The 23,805-nt window shown below is 22.0% G+C and overlaps 6 protein-coding genes across 6 annotated transcripts in view; 3 read left to right on the forward strand and 3 right to left on the reverse strand. All coding sequences in view use genetic code 6, as the record gives it.

Moving 5' to 3' along the window:
• Positions 1-2,653, forward strand: part of TTHERM_000898360 (PAS domain S-box protein) — a gene marked incomplete at both ends in the record, with an annotated part of 3,901 nt that extends 1,248 nt beyond the window's left edge. Inside the window, 2 exons of the mRNA XM_012799012.1 lie at positions 115-2,515; positions 2,566-2,653. Of these exons, the coding sequence (XP_012654466.1) occupies positions 115-2,515; positions 2,566-2,653 (2,489 nt within the window). The remainder of the gene's footprint in view (positions 1-114; positions 2,516-2,565) is intronic.
• Positions 2,654-4,754: 2,101 nt separating this feature from the next.
• TTHERM_00899370 (hypothetical protein) lies at positions 4,755-4,934 on the reverse strand (the record flags this gene model as incomplete). Its single annotated transcript, XM_001021783.1, has 1 exon — positions 4,755-4,934. One exon carries the CDS (start codon positions 4,932-4,934, stop codon positions 4,755-4,757), a length of 180 nt encoding a protein of 59 aa, XP_001021783.1.
• An 891-nt stretch (positions 4,935-5,825) lies between these two features.
• TTHERM_00899380 (transmembrane protein, putative) lies at positions 5,826-10,075 on the forward strand (the record flags this gene model as incomplete). Its single annotated transcript, XM_001021784.2, has 6 exons — positions 5,826-6,531; positions 6,854-7,072; positions 7,172-7,229; positions 7,503-7,798; positions 8,081-9,902; positions 9,994-10,075. The coding sequence occupies 6 exons, from the start codon at positions 5,826-5,828 to the stop codon at positions 10,073-10,075; spliced, it is 3,183 nt and encodes a 1,060-aa protein (XP_001021784.2).
• A 729-nt stretch (positions 10,076-10,804) lies between these two features.
• Positions 10,805-13,681, forward strand: TTHERM_00899390 (hypothetical protein; the record flags this gene model as incomplete). Its single annotated transcript, XM_001021785.2, has 15 exons — positions 10,805-11,417; positions 11,480-11,544; positions 11,627-11,670; positions 11,724-11,864; positions 11,912-12,001; positions 12,065-12,154; positions 12,202-12,291; positions 12,394-12,573; positions 12,633-12,734; positions 12,798-12,887; positions 13,001-13,090; positions 13,139-13,228; positions 13,281-13,370; positions 13,435-13,524; positions 13,582-13,681. The coding sequence occupies 15 exons, from the start codon at positions 10,805-10,807 to the stop codon at positions 13,679-13,681; spliced, it is 1,965 nt and encodes a 654-aa protein (XP_001021785.2).
• Positions 13,682-14,509: 828 nt separating this feature from the next.
• On the reverse strand, positions 14,510-17,550 carry TTHERM_00899400 (hypothetical protein; the record flags this gene model as incomplete). Its single annotated transcript, XM_001021786.2, has 6 exons — positions 14,510-14,936; positions 15,001-15,420; positions 15,472-15,887; positions 16,129-17,080; positions 17,147-17,465; positions 17,529-17,550. 6 exons carry the CDS (start codon positions 17,548-17,550, stop codon positions 14,510-14,512), a joined length of 2,556 nt encoding a protein of 851 aa, XP_001021786.2.
• A 1,441-nt stretch (positions 17,551-18,991) lies between these two features.
• On the reverse strand, positions 18,992-23,113 carry TTHERM_00899420 (hypothetical protein; the record flags this gene model as incomplete). The annotated part of the gene is made up of 9 exons (XM_001021788.2): positions 18,992-19,672; positions 19,726-19,915; positions 19,974-20,182; positions 20,241-20,454; positions 20,508-21,697; positions 21,767-21,898; positions 21,962-22,611; positions 22,670-22,794; positions 22,848-23,113. 9 exons carry the CDS (start codon positions 23,111-23,113, stop codon positions 18,992-18,994), a joined length of 3,657 nt encoding a protein of 1,218 aa, XP_001021788.2.
• Between the last annotated feature and the right edge of the window lie 692 nt (positions 23,114-23,805).

Raw genomic sequence — 23,805 nt, forward strand, 5'->3', positions numbered from 1 at the left:
ATTTTTCTACAAGGGAATTCTCATAATTATTTGAGAATTAAGACTAGAATCAAATAAAAAACAAAGAAACTGAAAAAGATTATTTAACAAACTTTTAAATATATCAAACAATAGAAAAAAATATAGCAAATAAGATAGATCAAAATCCAAATTTAGTAGAAATCTACGAACCTCAAATTTAAAATAATAGCTTAAATTAAAAAACTTTTCAAGATATAAATTTATTCAAAAACACTGAAAATTAATCTCCAAAAACTTATCGAGCAAGCTCAGAATTAAAATTTTTAAGTTCAAAAGGAATTCTTGATAAATAAAGCATTGAAATATAATTTTAAAACTATTCAAGAAGAATACCAACAAACCCATTTGAATAACCAGAAATAATTTTTTCTCCAACAATTCTTAGTAATGAAAGACAACAGGTTCTTATAAACTAAACAAATGAGTAAAAAGATTTTGTTTTTTTCCCAACTTAAAATATTTAATCACTAAATCAGAATCTATAAGAAATTTCATTTAATAATGCATCTTAATAATACTTTAACAAATTTATCATAAAAAATAACTCAAACATAATTTAAAATAAAAACATTGATCTTCAATTTTTAGAAGAATAAAGTCTGAGTTATGAGTTGTAAAATCTAAATAGAGAAAAAAGAAAAAAATATTTTCAAGAATAAGAAGAAATAAAGCAAGAGTTAAAAAACGAAATTGCTAGTGTCAACTCTAGTAAGTACAGCACTGAGGAAATATTGAAAAAGAAAATGATATAAAGAATTAAAAAAGCAAAATTTACCAATGGATTGTAATTAATAACTTTCACAGGAGTTGGAGCTTTTGCTATTCTCAGTATTGTATCTTTAATCATTTACATTCAGAATTTAAAAAGCTTAGATTCATTTGTCCAGTCTTTTTTGAAAATTGATGGTGCTATATTTTGCTTTATAGATGTTATGAATCTTGTCGGACTTAACAACTATTAAAGTGTTCTAGGTTATAGTCAATCCTTAATTATAGACAGTTTAGATCTTTAAAATTATGAATATAATCAAACTGATTTTTAGCAGTAAAGAACATTATAAGATTATAATCTAAACTTACAAAAGCTTGTTTTAAATAATGACAGTGGAGATTAGCTGGATGAATTGCAAAAAAATATGTTTTAAGTTTAAATTTACGCAGCTGGGTTTTATAACAATGCTCGGGCTCAATAAAATTCCACTACTACTTTTGAATAAAGTTTATAATACACCCTAATGGAGTTTTTCTATGAAATTGTATTTTATTATATCAATTATGAGGAATAGTAAGAAGATTTTATCTGGGGAAACATCTACAACTTCAAATAAAGAATGAAAAATTTACAACAAATTGTTGAAAATTATGCTCAAGAAGAATTCAATAACATGAATTTGTATTAAACATTTGCAATCGCCTTATTTGCAACCATAAGCGCTGTACTTGTTTTTTCAATTTTACCTCTAAATATTTTGATTCAATCTGAAAAGGAAAAGATTTTAAAACTTTTTGGCACATTTTCTCCATCTACTATGGAGTCTTAAATCGAATAAATTGAACTTGGTCTTTATAAAATAGAATAATTCAATGCCTTAGAATAAACTAATAATAATAATTCATTTAAACAAGCTTAAAATTAGTAAAAGCAAATACAATAAATTAAAAATCTTAACTTAAATTAAAATTTCCTAAGTGAATAAGCTTAAAAATATGAAAACAGTTAAAACAATTATGTTCCTAAATATATTCAAAGATAGTTAGACAGACGCAGCAGGTAAATAGCATCTTTTAGTAGTATAAAAAAATTTAACTTAGCATTGTTTTTATTTGGGATAGTTGCTGTAGTGCTACTTTTAGTGATGCCTATTTTAAATTTTGTTGTATTTAATCCTTTTGAAGCTGAATCCAAAGTCACTTTAAAAGATAGAATTTCCTTGATCGATGTTTATTCATTAACTATTGAAAACTTTTGCACTCATATGGAATAAATATATCTAATCTTTATAGGCACGCCTCCCTCAACTTCTTATTATCAAACCTACTTACAAAATCTCTAAAATAATAATCAACAATCATTTTAAAACCTTTAAGACTTAACTATTGATTTAGATATAAAAAGAAATAATTAAGGTTTATATGTGGATTTTTATTAAAATCTGTTAAATTCAAATGTGTGCCAAGTGAGATAAAATTACCCTTAATATTTTAACTCCAATATAACCGAAACCGATTGCAACAATATATTTAATGGTATATTATAAAGGGGATTAATCTTTTCAGTTTAAAAGGTGTTTTAAACATTTTAAGAATTGTATCAGATTTATTAAATTTAAGATATCAATGAAGTTACTAATTAATTGATTTACTTTCAAACTTAGTATTCATTAATTCAATTGAAATAGCTGATTCAGATAATCTCAGAAGCGGTTAATGGAATTAGATAGTACTAGAATGATTAGCTGTAGTCATATGAAAATCAAGTGAAATAAAATTTGCTGTACTTGTTTATTATTTAATTAATAATTTTTTGTATTGTGTTTTTAATAGGATGGGTATACCTCTTTTACTGGTTCAAAGGTTAACTTCGAAACGTAACAAAAATTTTTAAATTGTTCCACATAAATCTTCTGTATGAAAATTAATTCATCTAACAATATTTTAAACAAATACAAATTGAGAAATGAATATAATATATAAATATATCAAAATACTTTTAAGTTAGAAAAATATATTTCAAGTATTAAAATAAAATCATGCAATTAAAATTAAAAATTGAACAAAATTTAAAGTAAAATAATTAAATATATTTAAATGAAATGTATTAATTAATTTATGTATTGTATTTTTATTCAATCTTTAAATATCATTTGTTTAATTTATCTAAAATATTATTTTTTTAATTTATCTAAAATATTATTTTTTTAATTTAAAAAAATCGTTTTAGTGATTTTAATTAAGTCTTTTAAATTCAAGTATTTTAAAATTTTTATCATTTTACTATATAAAATCAAAAGCTTTTATCCTCATACCTTCCTATTCGAAAAACAATGTTACTATTAAATTAATTATGATTTTTTTCTACTTTTATAAATTTAAATAAATAAATGAGCGAGCAATGTAACACAAATGAAAAATTTCATAAATTCTTTTTAAATTAATTTATTTTTTTTTTGAATCTTAATTTGTTATTATTAATTACATCACCTTTGCTATTTTTAGTATTTTTTCTTTTGAATATAAATGAAAATCTGACTAAAATCTTTAATTTAGACACTTGCCTATAAAATCAACTCTTTCATTGTATTTTATTTAACAGAAACCACTTCTCATATATTTAATGAATAACAACCCTCTATTATATTTTATTCGTAATATTCTCGGATAATTATTTTACATATATTTAGTAGTTGAATAAATATTATTTTATAAAATAAAGAAAATTAAATAATTGTGAAAAAGAAAAAATCTTTAATCACAGATTTAATTTACTTCATAAGAATGAATGTAAATCTTTTTATCAGTTAAAATTTATTAGATCCTCTTCTATTTTTAGATTTATTTAAAGAAGTCAAAAATAATTTGCTAAACATTAAAATAATTTATTTCAAAGTAAGTACTATTTTTCATAAAGCTGATTTTTACTTTTTTAAATTGCAAATTTGTTTATGGTTTTAAAAGTTTTAGATGTATGTATTTTGATTAGAATTGCTAAATCAATGAAGTATCAATCTAATTAATAATTGAATCTTTCTTTATAAATGAAAATAGTACAAAAACAACTTTACTGATTTGATTCTATTAATAAAGTATATTTTAAAAGATAATTGAAATTAAAAAATAATATATTTACTGATTAAAAAAATATATGATATTGTAAATTATACTTACTTTTTTACCTACTAGTCTTATTTATTTTTGCTGATTAAATGATAATTTTAATCAAAAAAATAAAATTATGAATTAATAAAAATAAATTAAACTCTTTAAATCCTAAAAATATAAATGATAGATAAAAAAGTTCAGCCGAAATTCAAAAGCAATTTTTTCATTCGGGTAAAATAATTTTATATGAATGATTTGATTAAGCTTTTTCATCCTGTCAAACTGAGTAAGAATTTATCAATTTCAATGGTTATAATTAACGGTATAACTGTACTTTCATTTGTATTTAAGAATAGTTAGAATAATTTATCATAATTACCAGAGGCAATATAATAAAATAAAATGAATAAATTGTCGAATTTCGTCAAATATTTTTAAGCTATACCTTTAATTAATGATTACTTTGATCATGAGAACTTTTACTAAAAACAACTGGCTCTTGTTTCATTTTTTTTAAATAGCTGCTTTATCTTAGCTTTGGTTATTACATATAATTCAAAAAAGTTTAAGCTGGTCAAATACTTGGCAAAATGCTGTTTCTTTTATGCAAGGTTCTACAATTATTGGCCATTTTATGTATTTCTCAATGTCTCTACCTTTATTCTATCATAGAATACTTAAATATACTCTTTAAATATTTTAGTACTATCCTATTTAAATATTATATTTACACTATTCATAGGTAAATTTCATCATTAATTGCTTTCAAATTTAAATAAAATTTGTTAAAATCAAAATTTTAAGATATTGATTAAATCCACCATTATTAAAAATTAGCACTGACTTCATTTATTAAATTTTTAATAAATGCATACATGAATAATAAAAGCAACTGATTCTTACATAATCATAAATCAAAATCTTTTTTTTTATATTTTAGGATATTTTTTGGAAATCCATGATTTCAGCTACTCATTCCAAGAATCAGGTAACTATCTATCTAAACGACCAAACAAATTAAAACTACTATTGCTATGCTTGAGAACTATTTTAATATTTCTCTATTAATTTTAAAACCATTACTGTGTTGCCATCTATTCCTTACTGTATTTTTTAGTTGAGATTAGTTTTTTATTAGTGGATGACTATTATTTATCAAGCTTTATTAACTAAATCTATTGTTATTTGATTGCTTTCTCATTTCAAGTTTCTCTTTGTATTACGCTACAAATATTTATTTTCAAAAATACTGAAGCTTTTATTGCTTGCATATTCACAGTACCTTTGTCTATTAAAATAATCAAAAATTACAAAGAAAAATAAAACTAGAGCTTATTTGAAAAGTTTTAAAATCATAAGGAATTTTTGAAATGTAGTGACTCAGAATTCTTAAAAATTATAAGATTGTTATTTAACTAATCGCTATTAAGCTAAGAAAGCTATCTAAATAAAGGACAAGGAATCAATTACGAAACAATCATATAAATCCATGAATAGAATTGCGAAGATCAATATTAATCTTGTTTTTGCTATAAATACAGAAAACACGTAATAAACAAACAAACAAATAAATAAATTAGTTTTATTTTAATAAACAAATTCTATTTATTTATTACATAAATTAATGAATTTATTAAATTTGAATTATTAATAAAAATTTAAAAATTCAAAAAAAAATTAATGAAGATAAAAAGAAAATTAAGATTTTTTAAATGCCTTTTTTTATTGCTTAAATTTTATTTGAATTGATAAAATATTTTTAAATAAAGGAGAAAGAAGATTGTCTGTAAATAAAAGAAATGTCTGATTTACATTTTAGGTAAGAGTATGTTCAGAGAGTAGCAAATCACTTATTAGAATAGCATATTAATATAAAGCGAATAGAAAAACCCAAATACAATATGAACGAATTAAAATTATCACATTTAAGCTATCTTCATGAAATAATAAATAATCCAACAAAAAGTCTTGTAAGTCTTTATAAAATGTCAAACGAATTAGTAAATTAAAAAAATTTAATTGGCTCGGCTTAGCTATTTTACTTTTAGCAACTTAAGAGATAAATTTTAAAAGATAAATAAAGCAAATTGTCTTACAGCAAAATTGAAAATTAAAACTTAAACATGATGGGTGCTATTATTTTTGATGATAAAATAAATGATTGCAAAGAAAAATTAAGAGCAATTTTGCTTTAAATTGGCAGTTTTTACGATTTTCTTAGTGGAGACTTTATTAATTTGTCATAATTATAAGAAATGTATGTTCCAATAGTAAATCAAAAGGAAGATTTAGAATAAAGTTTTATTGAGTTATTTTAAATAAATCCTTATGATTTGGATCTTGAGTATCTAACCTACATTTTCATATAAATTATGGGCTTCTAAAATAGAAGTATAAAAGAATTTCAAGATGCTGCTTAAAATCTTTCTTATTAGAAAAATAATAAATCTAAAAAACTTAACTTAATCAATTAACAATCAGAAAAAATTTGTGTTATATTTACATCTTTGATAGAAAAGGAAAATGTTATTAAAAAGACTTCTAAATTATTTTAAAATATATTTGGATACAGTTCTGAATTTATTCATGGCAAAAAACTGAATACATTAATACCAAATATGCTGAAAAAACATCATGATTAAATAGTTTAATATTTTATTGATGATGAATAGATGTCTATCATTAATTTAGGTATTTTTCAATTTAAATTCTTCTAAAATTTCAATTTTTTCATCGATAAATAAATTTTTATTTTTTACTAAATAACTGCAAGAAATAAATAAATAAATAAATAGATTCCTATATTTTAACCCCTCAAAATTAATGGAGATAAAATTTAATTTATTATTACCCTTCAAAAATATAATATCGATTGATAAATAGTTTTAAATTATTGTCTAATTTGTATTAATAAAACGATATTTTAAAGTATTAAAATTTTGAAAAATTACAAATTTTATTTTATTTTTCTTTATTTTTAAGTGACTTACTTTCATCAAATAAATACAAAAAGGAAATAGAAATATATTTGGTTTAGATAGTCAAGATTTTGTTTTTCCTATTGATTTGAGAATAAAAATAGAAGCTTTTGGAAACGATTTTGGAGTCTGTGCTCTCATTCAGAAAAAGAAATAATATTTTTCTTACATATTTTTTGAAAACGAAGGAAAAATTACTGACATGTCAAGGAAAATATTTTTGGATATTTTTGAACCTCTTGGATATAAAAAAGGTAAGAAGGATAATTATTTATTTATTTATTAACACTTTATTTTCTAACAGAAAATTTAATCAATTAACTTATTATTAAATTTTTTTAATAAATAATTAGGATCTCAATTAAACATATTTGATCTGATACCTACTTTAGAAGATTTATTTAAGACATAGTAAATAAATTAGCACTTTCATTCTATTTTAGTAGTTAAAAAGCCTTAGTCAGACAAAAGCTAAACATTTGTCTCAGAAAATTTATTTTAATCCATAAAAACTAACAACAGTAGTAATATCTTTTCTTAGAATGATGAAGCTTTTCAGATTCAATTTAGATTATTAAGTCATTCTCTAAAAAATAAAATCAATATTAATTTGATTGAAATTGACCTTTACTAATAAATAACTGACCAAATTAAAAAAAATTAAATCTTTGAATACTTTAATAGATAAAGAGGAATGAAAGAAACCTTTAATTAGGAGAAAGTGTAATTTGAACAAAAAGCAGATTTCGCCAATTCTAAATAGCAGAAATATTTTTTATCAAGAGAGTTTTCTTAAATCTTTGAAAATTAAGATTTTAATGCAATGAAAAGCAAAGAGTATGAAAAAAATTCTCTTATCAGTTATTAATAACAGAAAACGAATGAAAATAGAATGGATTTAACTTTAAATTTAATAGAAAATTGCAAATAATAATCTCAAAATGATAATATTGGATAGAGACTAACTATACATCAAAAGAGTAATGATAGTTATGATTTTTAAAATATATAAAATTATCAGGAAAACAATGAAGAAAAATAATTAAATCAAAATGGAATTTATTTCAATTATTATGATCAACAATAATTAACAATAAACTAATCTTTTTCGAATGAAGCTGAGTAAGTAGAAACAAAACTGTCTCCTAGTATAAATAGCCTAGATAAACAATAAATAAAAATAAATAAACCAAATAAAGAAAGTCATTTTAAATTTTTTCCTAATAAACAAAAATAGCAATTACATATTTAGAATATATAAGAGCAGGTTGTATTGAAAAAAGTTTCAAGTTAATATTATCAGAGTAGCAATCAAAGAAAAGAAAATTTAGAGAATACCTAAAATTATTTCCAGTATAAAATAAACTAACCAGACTAATAGAGCTCATAGTCATCAAGATTAAAAAGAAATATAATAAACTGGAGAGAGAAAAAAGAACTTAAGCAAAATTAATAAAATGAAATATCTAGCATCAATTCTAGTAAATATAGCACATAATAAATGATGAAAAGAAAAATGATAAAAAAAATAAAAAAAAATGAATTTACCATAGGATTAAAGTTAATGGCTTTCACAGGAATTGCAGCTTTTCTCATTCTAATTATTGTTTCTTCAGTCGTTTATATTCAATATTTAAAAAACTTAAATTCCTTTGTTGAATCACTTTTAAAAATAGATGACGCTCTTTTTTGCTTTATAGACACTTTAAATTTCATTTCGCTAGACAAATATGAAATTATTCTTTAAAAGAATAAATTTTTAATTATTGATAGTAGAGATCTTTAAAAATATGAATTAAGCCAAATTAAATATGAGCAATATGCATTAATATAAGATTATAATTCTAAAATGGAAAGTCTTGTTTTGAATAACAATAGTGATGAATAGCTTTATGAACTGCAAAAAAACTTGTTAGAAGTTAAAATTTATGGAGCTAAAACTGAAAATTATGATGAATAAAATGATAATGTCTCTATTTTTTAAATAAGTTTGTAATCTGCATTAAATAATATTTTTTAATAAATTGTCTTATATTATTTGGATTAACAAGATTCTCAAGAAGATTTTATATGGGGAAATATCTTAAATTTGAAGCAAAGAATGAAAGATTTGCAACTAATTGTTGAAAATAATGCCAAACATTAATTCGAAATTATGGATTACTACCAAATATTTGCAATTATTCTATTTTCAGCAATTAGCTCTTTGCTAATATTATCTATTTTACCTCTCAATTGTGTTATTCAATTTTAAAAGGAAAGTATTTTAAAGCTTTTTGGTACATTTACCCCATCTGTAATCGAGTTTTAGATCAAATAAATTGAATTAAGTCTTTAAAAAATCGACTAAATGAGTATCTTAGACCAAAAATGTGAAAATACAGCATACACTAGGAAGCGAAGTTCCATTAAATAAAAACAAATGAAAAAAATATAAAATCTATGCTTATATTCTTATATAGAAAGCAAAGAAGTCAAATAGTAAGAAATTAGACTAAATAATTAAGTTCCAAACTACATACAAAGATAGTTAAATAAACGAAAAAGAAAAATTGCATCATTTAGCAACATACCAAAACTAAATTTAGTATTACTTTTATTAGGTATTATTGCTTTATTACTACTATTAGTAATACCTATTGTTAATTTAATTGCATTTGATCCTTTTGAATCAGAATCTCAGCATACATTAAAAGTTAGGATTTCTTTAATTGATACTTTATCTTTAATTATTTAAAATTTTTCTTCTCATATGGAATAAGTATTTCTAATATCTAAAGAATTACCTCCTTAAAATTCTCTATAATATGAATATTTGTAAATTCTTGAAAGCTAAAACTAGTATCATTTCTTATACACCAAAAATTTAATCATAGAAGCAGGAATAGTAATAAAGGATTAAGCAATGTATCAAAATTTTTACTTGAGTCTCTTAAAATAAAATGTCTGTGATGTCATATAAAAGTATCCTTAATATTTTAATTCAAGCATAACAGAGTCGTAATGTAACAGTTTGTATAAAGGAATCCTATAAAAAGGCTTAATATCTTCAATTTAAATTGTTTTTTAAACATTTTAAGAGATGTATGAAATGTATTCAATTGAAGACATGAATGAATTAATTGATCATTTTGCTTAATCATAATATTCTTATTCATTTATTGAATTTAAATAGCTAATCCAAGTAATTTCAGAAGCTGTTAATGGAATTAGAAAATATTAAAATGACCAGTTGCAAAACAATTCATAATTACTGAAATAAAGTTTGCTTTATTTATTCTTAATTTAAATAATTATTATCTGCATAGTATTTTTAATTGGATGGGTTTATCTCTTTTACTGGTTAAGATATTAATTACAGAGTTCAATGAGAATTTTTACCTTATTCCACATCGATCTTCTCTATGAAAATAATTTTATCCACTAATATTTTAAGTAAATTCAAATCGAAGACTGAAATTCAATAAATAAAAAAAATAAAAAATTTTAAGTATCTTTATTCAAAATAAAATTAAAGAAAAATAACTACTTTATGAAGATAATAATGAATTGTGTAAATTAAATATTCTATGTAATAAATTATTTCATTGCTTGAATTAAAGTTAATTTATAAAATTGTTTTCTTATTAGAGTTTTTTTTTAAAATTTAGAACTAAAATATTAAATCAATTTTTATTAAATTACGACTTAAAGTAGATAAAAATAAATAAATACACAAAAAATATTTCAAACAAAAAAAATTGTAATTTAATAATAAATTTATATTGCTTTAAGTAATTTTAGTTGAAAAGAATGTTCAGAAACGTATATATTGATTTATCTTGGTTAGTTTGTTATTACATATTTTTTTCACTTAAAATAGATAAACATAAGTAAATAAATAAATATACAAAAATATTTAGTACAATTTATTTAATTATGAATTAAGTTGCTTTAAGTAATTTTAGTTGATTATAATATTCAGAAACGTATATATTTATTTATTTATGTTGGTTAGTTAGTTTGTTATTACATATTATTTCAATTACTTTGAGGTTATTTTTGATGATCTAATAATTGGGCCATCAATTTAATTTAGATGCAGTAAAAGATGTTTTAAAAGGGGGAAAAAAAAATAAAAGAATATTTATATAATAATTAAAAATAAAAAACTTTTGCAAAAAATGAGATTCAAACGTAAATTCAGTTTTTAGAACAAAAAAAAATAATAGAAGTTGTAAGATGCTAAGATAAATGGAAAAGATTTACTCAATTTAATAAGATTTTTGTCACAAAATATTTACAGAAATTGCGAATTTTCTGTGTATAAATGTAACTAAGAAAGTGCTTTCATTTTAGTTAAAGAAGAAGACACCACTTAGCTAGCTATGATTTAAATAAAAGAATTAGAGTTGCAAAAATATTTAAAAAATGAAAGGGAAGTTGATAATTAAATAGACAAAAATAATTCGTCATAATTGCTTACAAATATTGAAAATAAATAATACTATATTACTAAATCAAATGATTTATATTAAATACTCAAAAAAAACCAAGACCTGACAAAATTAGGAGTTGAAATACAAATTTATGAGATTGAACAAATAAATATTGATTATTGTAAGCTAAAATATCTAGAAATTTTTAAGTATTAATTAATTAATTATTTACTTAATAAAAAGAGTAGCAATCTTCATTTTTAAATGAAGGGTAAGGTATTAGTTATCACCATATTGCATATAGCGAAGTAATTTATTTATTTATTTTTTTTATTTGGTCTTAATAATATTTCTTCTTAGCTCATTCTTCTTTGATTTTTAATTAATTAGATTAATGACAGTGGCAATGAAAATATCAAAGCCATACAAATTAAGTAATTAGATTATAAATATTTCTTATTTGTTTTAAAAGTTCTACAAAAATTAGATCAATTTATGAAATAATTCAACATTATTCATCATAATATCAGTCAATTATCTAAATGCTAATTTCTGGAGATTTGGTAGAATCTTTAATTAAAAGAATTAATTTATGCCAAAACATAGAGGTTCTCACACTGCAGTTAAAGTAATTTAATTTAATTTTTTAACTAATTTATATTTATTTTATTATAGCTCTAGCAACATCGCTAAAAAGCAAGCAGCTGTTTTGGGCTAAGGCATTTCTCGCTGCGTCAATCTAAATAATTTAGATTTAAATTTAGGGTGAATTTTAGAAATTTATTTAAATTCCAAAATGCAATCAATATTGTGCAATTAATTAATTAGCGTCAATTAAATTGATGACTGTGGATTGGAGGAATTGACTTCTGAATTTCACAAATGTAGATAGCTCAAAGATCTAAATCTGAATGTCTTGTAAACTTAATTTTTCACATTAAATTAATCATTTTATTTTTCAACAGCTATAATTAAATAGGATCTAAAGGAGCCATCACTCTTGGCTAAAAGCTAGCACATTGTTATAATTTATAGACACTACAAATTCATATAGGGTATTTATTTACTTTTTTAATATTTAATTTAAATTAATAAAATTAGTTGCTTCTTTGGATGCAGCGTTAATGGAAATAATTAATTAATTTATATTTAAAAAGATCAAATCAAATAAATTCCGATGGATTCATTGGATTGGCTGAGGGTTTATGCGAAATAAAGCAGCTTAAAAAATTAGAATTAATAAATCCATACAGTTAAATTTGCTCTAAAGGGCACCATGGATTTGAGAGATAAATTAGAAAATGTGCTAATCTAGAATATTTAAGCATTCAAATTTAGTAAGATAATAAATACAATCAATAAATTAATTATTCAAATTTTTAATTCAAAAATAAAGAGAAAATTTAATTGGATAAAATGATAAAGTTGGAGAAAATTACAGTTAAAATTAAGAAATTACACAAAATAGTAAAATAAAAACGTATTCTGTGAATATTGAGTAAAATTAATTTTAGATATTTTATTTAACAACATATTTAATCAATCGACGTTCATAAATTAGAAAAAATAATCTCAATTCAGAGTGGATGACAATTTTTTCAAGATCTTTGTCTGAGCTGAAGTACTTGCAAGTTTTAAATCTAAATTTTAAGTAAATCGGCTTGATATTTTTACTTTTAGACATTCATTTTAATTAAAGATTTTTGTGATTATTTTAATCAGTTAAAAATGAAAGTTAAAATAATTATTTATAACAATCAAAAGGCTTTGTAATTTAGGAACAGAGGAGATTAAGATGCTTGGAAAAGCTTTTATTTGTTTAAGTGGTCTTAAAACCTTAAATCTTTAATTGCAGTATATTTTTTATATTTATTAAATTATTAAATCTGCTTATTATTAAAGAGAAAACACAATTTAACATGAAGGTGTTTCTCAATTTATGAATGAACTTGAATATTGCTTTAGCTTGGTTAATTTAGAAATTCAAATGGAGTAAGTTGAATTTTAAACTTAAATTAAATTTATTGTTTATATTTTCAAAAAGGTAATCCAAGTTGAATCTTGAATCATGCTAGTCAATCAGTAACAGTCTTTCTAAATTACCAGTTTTAAATACTGTTAAAATAAATTTTAAGTAAAGCTGATTAAATTTGAACAAATAAATAAAACAAATAATAAATAAATAAATAAAAATATAGGAATTGTGAAATATAACCAGACAGTATGGTTGCTTTGGTAGCTAAGCTTAAGTTTAATGACTCTTTACAGTTTATTTTCTTTGATTTATGGTATAAATTAACTTGAAAATTTGTTTTTACTAAATTATTTCTTGTAAAATAAAAAAGCTATAACAATATTACAAAAGCTGCTTTTTAAAAATCTAAATCATTAATTAATAAGATTTGCAAGTTAGTTCGTTTTTCTTACAAAGTTGAAATATGGTGAGAAAATTATTTTTTCTTTCTTTCTTCATAATTAGAATAAAATATTTAATAAAACAGTTAATTGTTGAACAAAAAGATATATTTATATATATATTCAATTTACTTAGTTATATTCTTCTTATAAATTCTAAAAATGTTTGTCAAAATTCTATATATTAATTACTTAAATAAATAAATATCAAGAAAAATAAATTAAACTCAAATTTTTATTTTTTTTGTAAAAATTAATGAATAAACATTTTGAAATATTAATTAAAAATAAAATAGAATTTTTAATAAATTGAGACATTCTTTAGAACCATTTATTTTGATTTGTTATAAATAAATAATTAATTTTTTTAAAATTTAGTAAAATAAATAGTTAAAAATTTAATAATTATAAAAGATTAAATTAAATCAAGCTTTCATAATTTATTGATTAAATTGAAAAAATAAGAAACAATTAACTATATTTAAATATCAAATTAATATAGAATTAAAATAAAATGGAATTGCTATAAGGGCTATGTGTATGAAGTTGATCTTTAATATCCTTAGCATCTTCATGACAAATACAATATAAAAAATTAATATAAATTAAAAAATAAATAAAGGTTTTTTAATAAATAAATTATTTATTTATTTCAATTATTTTTTACACTTAAATTATAAAAAAAATTATTGATAATTGCTTAAAAATTAAAATTAGTTTTTTATTTATCAGTTTTGTTTATTTTTGAGGAGTTGATTTAAAAAAAGCAAGGTTTTAATAAATTAAGACAAGATTAGTATGAAGATATATTTAAATTAATTAATATATGAATACTTATTTAATTATTGAAATTTATCATCATTGTGATTGTAAGATACGAAAATTTTTTAAGTGGAATTTGCCATTTCCAGAATTAATTTTTTTAATCTCTTATGCATACAATAAAGAAGGAAGAGTTCTCTTTTTATCATCTGCAAAGTCTATTTGAGGATAGTTTTAAACAAATCTACTTTTTGAAAATAAAGGAGAAACTTGCAGTTGGTCAAATACTTTATTTTATATTTTCACTCTGTTTAGATTGCTTTATTCTTTCCTAACTTTGTACGTCAGAGTCAAAGGCATGTTTTTTGATTCTTTTAAAGATGGGATTTTAAAATTCATATCTTAGTAAGCTTCATCTGACTAAGCTAAATTAAATACCGACTTATTCCCTGAAATATAAAAATTTTGTGAAGCTGACGTCCTCAGTATACTTTTATCTGATATTTACTTATTCAGGTTAGAGCTGTTGTTTTAGTTAAAAGTTAAACTTTATTATTGATTTTTGATAATTTTTTTAAAATAAATACCTTGATGTCAACTAATTATTGCCTTGCCCACTTCTATCAGTACTAATTTTTTTCTGAACTTTCTTCAGGTTTATAGAAGAAGATGGTTTTTATTAAGGATTTTAGTTAAAGATGAACTTTTTAAATTCTTAAACAGGCTACTCACTTTTAATCACTTTAAGAAATCCTTGAACTATGTTTGGAGGAATTTGATAATCTGGCTCTTGTTTTCTACCCTAGTAAATTCTAGTTAAATTATCTTTAATTTGCTTCTTAACTTCATCCTTTTAAAGACTTTTATTAGTTTTCTCATGTTCCTTGAAGAGCATATCAGTAAATATATCAAAAATCTACTTCTTTTAAATGCTTAAATAGTGGTTTTCTAACGTGGCGTTTTCACTTAATTTTTTTTCAGCTACCAATTCGAGCTTCTTCATATACCTTAAACCAAAAAAAATAAATAAGAAATTGTAAATAATATTAATTGTATACATTTCTGATGAAAGAGCTATTTTTGAACGTGGTTAGTGCTTCACTTTATAAGCATTCATAAAGTAAATATGTCCAAAGTCATCAATCATCCATTCAGTTCTCATCCTAGTAATTTTTGAGCTAAAAAATACCTCTATGTAATGAAACATTTTAAAGCACATATATTTGATATAAGTTTCCAGGTTTTATTTGACTAATCTCTCCTCAAATTCTTATTCTTACTCTTGACTAATGTAGTCTTGAGAGGCTTGTGATATCTCCCCATTAATAATTTAAATTTCATTCAATGCTCTGTTGAAAAGAGGATGCCACTAGTCCTCTTCGTACCTGAACTTCACCTTAATATACTCCATATTTCTTCTCTTTACTTTCATATAATTCTAGATAAATAATATCGAACTCCACACTGGATCAATCTACATTTTAAATAAAAATATATAAATTAATAGAGTATTTCTTTTGTAAAAGCAATATTATTAAAAGTATTTTTATATTACACAAAATAGTTTTAAATAAAAAAATATTTAATTTCTCAAAAATAATTTTTAAAAAAGAGTAAAGAAACAAAATAGCTTCTAATAAATTTTCAAATAATACACAAATTTCTCCTAAAATATTATTTATATGATCAAATGAAGAAAAAATAATGAATGATACCTTTCTTTTCATCATAAGATTCAAGAATTCTAATTCGTTTAGTACTTAGTTGAATTGCTAATAATTGACAATAGTATTAGCCTAAGTTTATTAGTTTAAATTTTATGATTATTAGGGTTAGTTCAATGTCAAGGTTCCTTTATGAGAAAATGGTTTATTTGCTTTATCGGGTAGTAAAGAAAGCTATTTTTTGATCTAATTGACTTGAAAATTACTTATTTGCATTTAATTTTAATTAGGTTGTTAATTGCTATTGAAATTTGCAGCATTTTAATTGTTTTAGACTTAGTTTTAAATGACATTCACATAGTTTCCTTCGTTGTTCCTCTTTTATTCTACTTCTATATCATATTTTATAATTACTGCTTCTCTATTGTCTTTTTCCTTAATCATTTCTTCTCTATTTTATTACTATTGAGCTGGATTTAATGCCATAGTGATATTTTAATGAGAATTATTGACACTTCCTTAGTTTTTATTTTTCTTTTTGATTAAATCCTGTGAGTTGTTGCCAGTTACATCAGCCTTGAAGTTGACATAGTTATTTTATTAAATTTACTATTATTGTTGTTGCCTTAACTCTAAATTATCAAGAAGATATCTATATTTATATCTCTTCTTGTTCATAAACTTTCTTAATTCTTACAAGTTTAGCTTTTCTTTCTGCTTTATGAACCTCATCATTTTATCTTTATGAGTGTAAATTAACAATTTGGCTTCCCCTTGCACAAATAAGATAGTTTCAGGGACATACAATCTAAGTGTTCTGTTTCCTTTTTTTATTGGTTATAATCTAGTTAAGATGAAAGAGTAGTCCTTCTCTTAAGGTTTTTCTTCTTTTTCATAAGGAAAATCTTGTCTATATTTCATTTTTTTCTCATCAACGATTCCAAAGTGGTCATTTATACTGGAATCTTCATAATGCAGATCTTCATTTAAACTTTCAGAAATCCTAGTGAAATTAATGATATATTGTAAAAAGCTATTTTTTCTTCAAAAATGTATTATAAATAAATACTTTCTATTTTAAGACTCACAAATGCTGCAGTCACACATATGCTCTTCTGGTAACTCTCTTTAATGATGTTTTATATTTTATTTAGCCTACTATTTATTATCCAAAGGTATAGCTCTTTTGCTTTTTATAGCAGGAATCTATTAAGTATTTGTATCTTAATTGCTACCGATCTACAAAGAAAGTATTTAATTATCAACTTTGACATCATCTTCATCATCCAAATCTATTTTAATGATAGGTTCCTCAAAATCCTCATCTTCGTTTATTGAATCTTGCTGAACATTAGCTATTTGATTCCTTTTAAAAAGCGAATCTTATCCTATATTAAAAATAAATTTATAACAATATTATATATATTCTAACATATGAATGAAAATTATACTCGTTGCATGCAATGAAGTCATCCCAAAAAGCCAAAAAATTTGAGCTGAAGGCAATTAAAGTATGAATTTTTATATAAAACTGATATTGAGATATTTACTGTCTTTATTATTCTTTTGAAATGTGAAGTAGTGTTAAAATAAATAAATCAATAAACAAATAAATGAATATATAATATTTTGATAAATATTCTTTGTATTATGCATAATAATATAATTAAACAAAACACAAAAACTCAAAAGTAAAGTAAGTTGTAGATTCATTCAATTATCTCTTTCATCACATTTTACAAATAATTAATTAACAATTTAAATATAAATTAAATTAATTAATTAATGATCTTTAAATAAATAATAAGCTTACAATCCAGTAAATTTTTATCAACATATCTTCTACTATATAGACCAACAATTAGCAAAATAAACTCATTTTTAAAGAATATTAAAGCTATAAATAACATTTTCTAACTTCCAACAATAAATTAATCTTATTAGAAACCTTTTTTGAATTACTTAAAAAATCAAAACAAAAGAATTTGTTTATTTATTTATTGCATTCAAGAAGTCATCCAAAAAAATAAAAAAACAGAGCTGAAGGCAACACTTGTATGAATTTCTATTTAAAAATGATATTAAATATTTACTCTCCTTTTTATTCTGTTGAAAAGGAGGAGAAATGTTAAATCTAATAAATAAATGAATTTTTTATATAATGATAAATACTCTTAAATATACATTATTAAAAAATTCAACAAAAATTTCTCAAGAAAAATAAGTTGTATATTCATTAAATTACATCTTTCATCAGTTTTACAAATAATTAATTAATTATTTTAAATATAAATTAAATTAATTAATGATATTTTAATAAATTGAATGAAATATTGAATTTCAAACTTATTAATTTCTGAATATTTATAAAATTATAGTACTTAATAATTCATATATGTTAATAAATGCTTTATTTTATGCTTATTTAAGTCAAAATATCTAGTTAGTAGAAATTAGTACAAAAAAATTATTCGATTAAATTAAATAAAAAATATATCTAATTTTAGTATTGGACTGAATAATTTAAAAAAGTGTAGATAGATAGATAGATATAACTAAAATAAATTTACATAATTTTAATACTATTTTAATATTTATTTTTATATGTTTTAACAATTATTAGACTGAATAATTTAAAAAAGTGTAGATAGATAGATATAACTAAAATAAATTTACATAATTTTAATACTATTTTAATATTTATTTTTATAGGTTTTAAACAATTATTTGGTTGTTTGATTGGTTAATTAATTAATTAATTATTTTATTTATTTACTTACTTACTAATTGAAATTTTATTTATTTCTCATATTAAATTATTCATTTAAGGTTCTTTCTTTTTAATTATTATTTATATTTTAGACTCGTAAAACTATTTTATTTATAAAAGACAAAATAGATACTTTTTTTTCTTTCATTTATTTGATTGAATATTCTTTGATTTAGAATTATTTCTAGCTAACTTCTCTTAGAGTTCGTTTGTATTTTGTAAAACCTAAACTAGAGGAAGATCATAATTTTTGTTTTCATTAATTGCTTTCATGTTTTAATGATTCTTAAATATGCTTTAATATCCATCTTCCTAATCGCTATATTCTCCATTTTCTTATTTATATAGCTCACTACTTTATTAATATTGCTCATTTTCATCTTCTTGATTGTATTGATCTTATCCATCATTATTAGTTTAATAATGATCGTAACCTTTATTTCCTTATTATTCATCATTATCTTCTTCATCATCATAATCTCTTTCTTTCAAGTGTTAATCTTATTCTAGCAAATTGTCTCTGCCTTCTTTCTATTGCAGAATCCTGTTCCTTTAATTGTAGTATTTTTTAAGAGCTTCATTTTTAACTTGAGATTTATTTATATCTTCAAAGTTAGAGTTTCTTAACTACTCTGAAAGCTTATCTTCACTATCTTATTATTAATCTGAATTTTCAGTGTTGCTATTTTTAGAAGATTTAAACTCACTTAGCCACTAATTTGCTTTGCTTCTAAGCTCATTTTTTTACTAGGCTTTAATTCTTTCTATTTTTTCTTCATTTATGCATTATTTCCATGATCTAAATGATCTTTCTTAAAGGACCACCTAGATAAATTTTATTTTTTAATAAGGATTTCTTAAATATTTAAAAGATTTACTTTTCTAAATTAAATAATGATTTATTTATATTATTCTTCAAATGCAACATTTTCATTTCTCAAAGTAGTAAGAACATCATTCCATTTATAGAAAACAGTTCTCTTTAAGTAATCAATTCTTTACTATCTATAAACCTCAGCTTCTTCCTTACTCTATTTGCTAAATCCTTGAATTAATTCAAATCCTTTCCTTTAAATTCACATTATAATTAATATTAATCGTGAGAACAACTACACAATGAATTTACTTTAAAACTACTTTTTGATAATGCTTTTTTGCTCTTTCCTCCTTAAATTCCATTTCTTACTTAAAAAGCTATTTGCTGAGCTTAGTGGCTTATTATAAATATTGCAAGCCATTTTTAAGAATTCTCATATAGCTGAATTAGTTTGCCACTACAATCAAATGCTCTTAAAATTCCATAAACTTTGACCAAGGCTTAAAGCCATAATATTTCTAAAAAAATAAAATAACAAATTAAATAAATAAAATGATAAAAAAACTTAAAAATTACTTAAATAGATTTTTAATGATGATTTTTCGCTAAAATAAGTTTTTCTGCAAGTTATTTCTTTTCCTATTCAGCTTTTTCCTTTTTCTCTTTCTCCTCTCTTTTCTTTTTTTGGTAATTTTCAAACTCTTCTTTTCTTTTTTCTCTTTCTCTTTCGATTTCCTCTAATTCTTTCCTTTTCTTTTCCTCTTCTTTCTACTTTCTCAGCTCTTCATGCCTAGAGTTTCCAATAAACATTTAAATTTAATTTATTATGAAATTTTTAAATACTTTTTTTTGAACTCTTCAGCTTTCTTTTTCCTATCCTCATTTCTCTGCTGAATTTATCTGAGTCTTTCTTCTCTCTCTTTTTCTTTGTTAGTTTATCCTGACATTTGAGACTCATTATGACCCTTAGAATTTTATCTCATATTCGGTGATTTTGATTATTAATTTTATCTAAATGTAATTTATTATTAATCTGACTGTGATGGCTAAGGAACTCTGCTCCTTGCAATATCTGTCATAATACTTTCATGTCCATCATAATTTTAGCTTTGAAGTTAATTTTCATCATCATCATCATGATATTCTTCATCATAATACTGCTGATTATCTTCCTAGTCATAATCGTTTTAATCATAATAAGAGTATTATTCTTGTTGTTTAGCTTCATCATCATTATCATAATTTTCTTCATAATCTTGATCATAATACTACTAATCCTTCTCATTTTAAGGAGACTAATACTATTATTGTTATTGCTAATATTCATACTATTTATTATTTTAGTGTCTATTATCGTATTTGCTAATTGGCAATCTATTACCATTAGTAGTTTAAGGAGATTTCTAAATTGGTGACCTATTACTATTTTGTAAGCTTTAATTTTTCTATGGTGTCCCTTTTATTTCCTTGCTGCTCGATTAAATTCTACTATTTTTGACTATATTTGGACTTTTATCATTATTTTTTATATTATCTCTTGTTGGTTTATAATCACTTTATGCAGAATTCTAAGAAACTATACTTGACCTTAAAGTATTTCGTTCTGGGCCTTGCCTAATATTTTATTATTTAGCATTCTAATTAGGTTTTCCTACCTTGTTAGTTTGATTTTTTTATTCACAAACTTATTAATTCATTTATTTTTATAATTCTTATTAAGAGTCTTCATATAATTATTCCTCAGCAAATTCATCCTATTCTTCTTCTTAAATATTTTGCTAATTCTAAGATGCATTCAACCTTAAAAATTATTCAATAACTCTCTATTTATGCTATTCTTTTTAATTTTAAACCTCAGTCTCAGATTGCTATATATTCTGCTTTAAATTTGATATAAAACCCTTAATTTTATATTTCAGATTATTCTTTTCTTCATTTAGTTTTTATTCTTATTTGCAAATTTTCCAGTATTTTTTCCAGTGCCTCAAACAAATTCTTATTAATCTTCTTTTATAATATTCTCCAGCCCTATTCTAGATAAAATATTAAATTATAATTAAGCAAATATCGCTGATAGATTTATTTTGCAAAAAATTTATTACCAAGAATGTGTTTTCATGAATTTTTTCTTATAAATAAAACTTGACATCCTTCTCGTCCTTTTACGAGTAAAGATACTTTTTCCAATTAGAAAAAACTACAAAGAGTTTCTTCAATCTCATAATGTTAATACACTTTTAAAATATAAGATTTATTACCTAAACTTACTAATATAATCAATTTATTTATTTATTTACTTGCTGCTCATGTCTGATATATTCTCTATTTTTTTGCTTGAGACTTTCAAAAACTTGGTTATAAAAAAGTCTTTTGTATCTTTTTAGAACAAAATTATAAGCTTTTACTAGCTTTTGCAACCTAAATTAATTGTATTTCATCCTACTTTCGTCAGCTTCTTTCTGCAAGTAATCGATTGTTTCATTTATATTTGACCCGCCATTCCTGTTGGAAATCATTGACGAATCATTATTTTAAAACAGCTCTTTTCTTAAGTTTTCCTTCATTTTTTTCATATCTTCCTCCATTTTCTTTGATTGAACTTCCAAATTTTAGCGTTTATTTTTAAGCACTTAAATTTCATTTTTTGGATTTCCTCCTTACTGGCTAGTCTAAGCCAAATCAGTTAGTGACATTTCATTCTGTAAATAGTTATTCAAAGAAACTCCTGATTGAGTTTAAAATGTTTATCTGCTATTTTAATAATTTAATTGTGATTGCTTTGTAGAAGGTCTACTTTATTGTGACTAATTTTCCCAATCGTTGCTAGCTTAACTCTTTTGAGTACTAGATTAAAGCGATGCATTTCCTCTATTTGATGACTTATTTTATGCATTAGCTGATGGTGGTCTAAACTTTTAAGCCTGAGCTTACAACCTACTCAACTCAGCTTTTGAGTATTAAAAAAAAATGAATAAAAATAAAGTCCAAAATATAATTTAATATACCCTCTTGTTTTTATTTGATTCTATCTTCTTTCATTTGTTTAATTTTAGCATGCCTTAATTCCATATTCAATAAAACATTATCCTTTTCTGGTTATTTAGGAACATCTCTCCTTTTATTTATAATACTATTACAAAATAATGTTAGCTTACAAAGCAAAAAAGAACATTTAATGTTTACTCTAAAGCCAATTCTATATCATCATCTAATTTCCTATTAAATAGCTGATCGGTTTTATTGTCTTTTTAATCTTTCCAATAAGATGGTTTTTTATTCAATGCTTTTGATTTGATTTCTTCAGCATCGTTTTCTGTTTAAATGAACGCCTTTATAATGTTTTTTGCCTCTAACCTAGACTCAAATTCGCTATCTTCATCGAGCTGATATCTCCTAAAATCTCTTTCTTCCTCTTCTTCAAAATAATTATTATAATTTTTTCTATTCATTTTAACTATTAAGGTCTTTAACAGTTCTATCAAAAAATTAAAAAATTGAAATATTGGATTATCTTTTAAAAAACCAATAAATCAATCAACCAATTAACAAATAAATAATAAATTAATTAAAAAAAGTATCTAAAAGTCCTACACGAATTATTTATTAATCATAAATTCAAAATTATTCTTTGTTTATAATACTAACATTTTGTTAGTCCTTAAATACTCCAAGAAAAGAAATTTAAATTAAATAAAAATAAATTAATTTTATATTTTCAAATATTTTATTTGTTTGTTATAAATCATATCAATAACAATTACGAATTAATTAAAAATAAATAATTAAAAATCCTACAAAAATAATTAATTGTAAACTTAAAATGACTCTTTGCTTAATATACTACTAACACTTAGTCAGTATTTAAAACACTGCAAAAATAAAATCAAGCTAATAAAAATAATTTACAATAAATATATATTATTCATTCATAAATAATAAAAATATATAATCAATATTAAGTATTAATTTTGATTTAATTAATATCATTAATAAATTAACATTTGTTATTGATTTATTTTTTGTTTTTTTTTAAAAAGATAACAATCTAAAAAAGAAATATACTAATTTTATTATATTTACAATAATATTAATTTATTTACTTATTTATTATTTTTATACAGAATTTATTTCAATATTAATT

This window comes from Tetrahymena thermophila, assembly GCF_000189635.1.
Source record: "Tetrahymena thermophila SB210 genomic scaffold scf_8254543, whole genome shotgun sequence".
In the NCBI taxonomy this organism is placed as follows: domain Eukaryota; phylum Ciliophora; class Oligohymenophorea; order Hymenostomatida; family Tetrahymenidae; genus Tetrahymena; species Tetrahymena thermophila.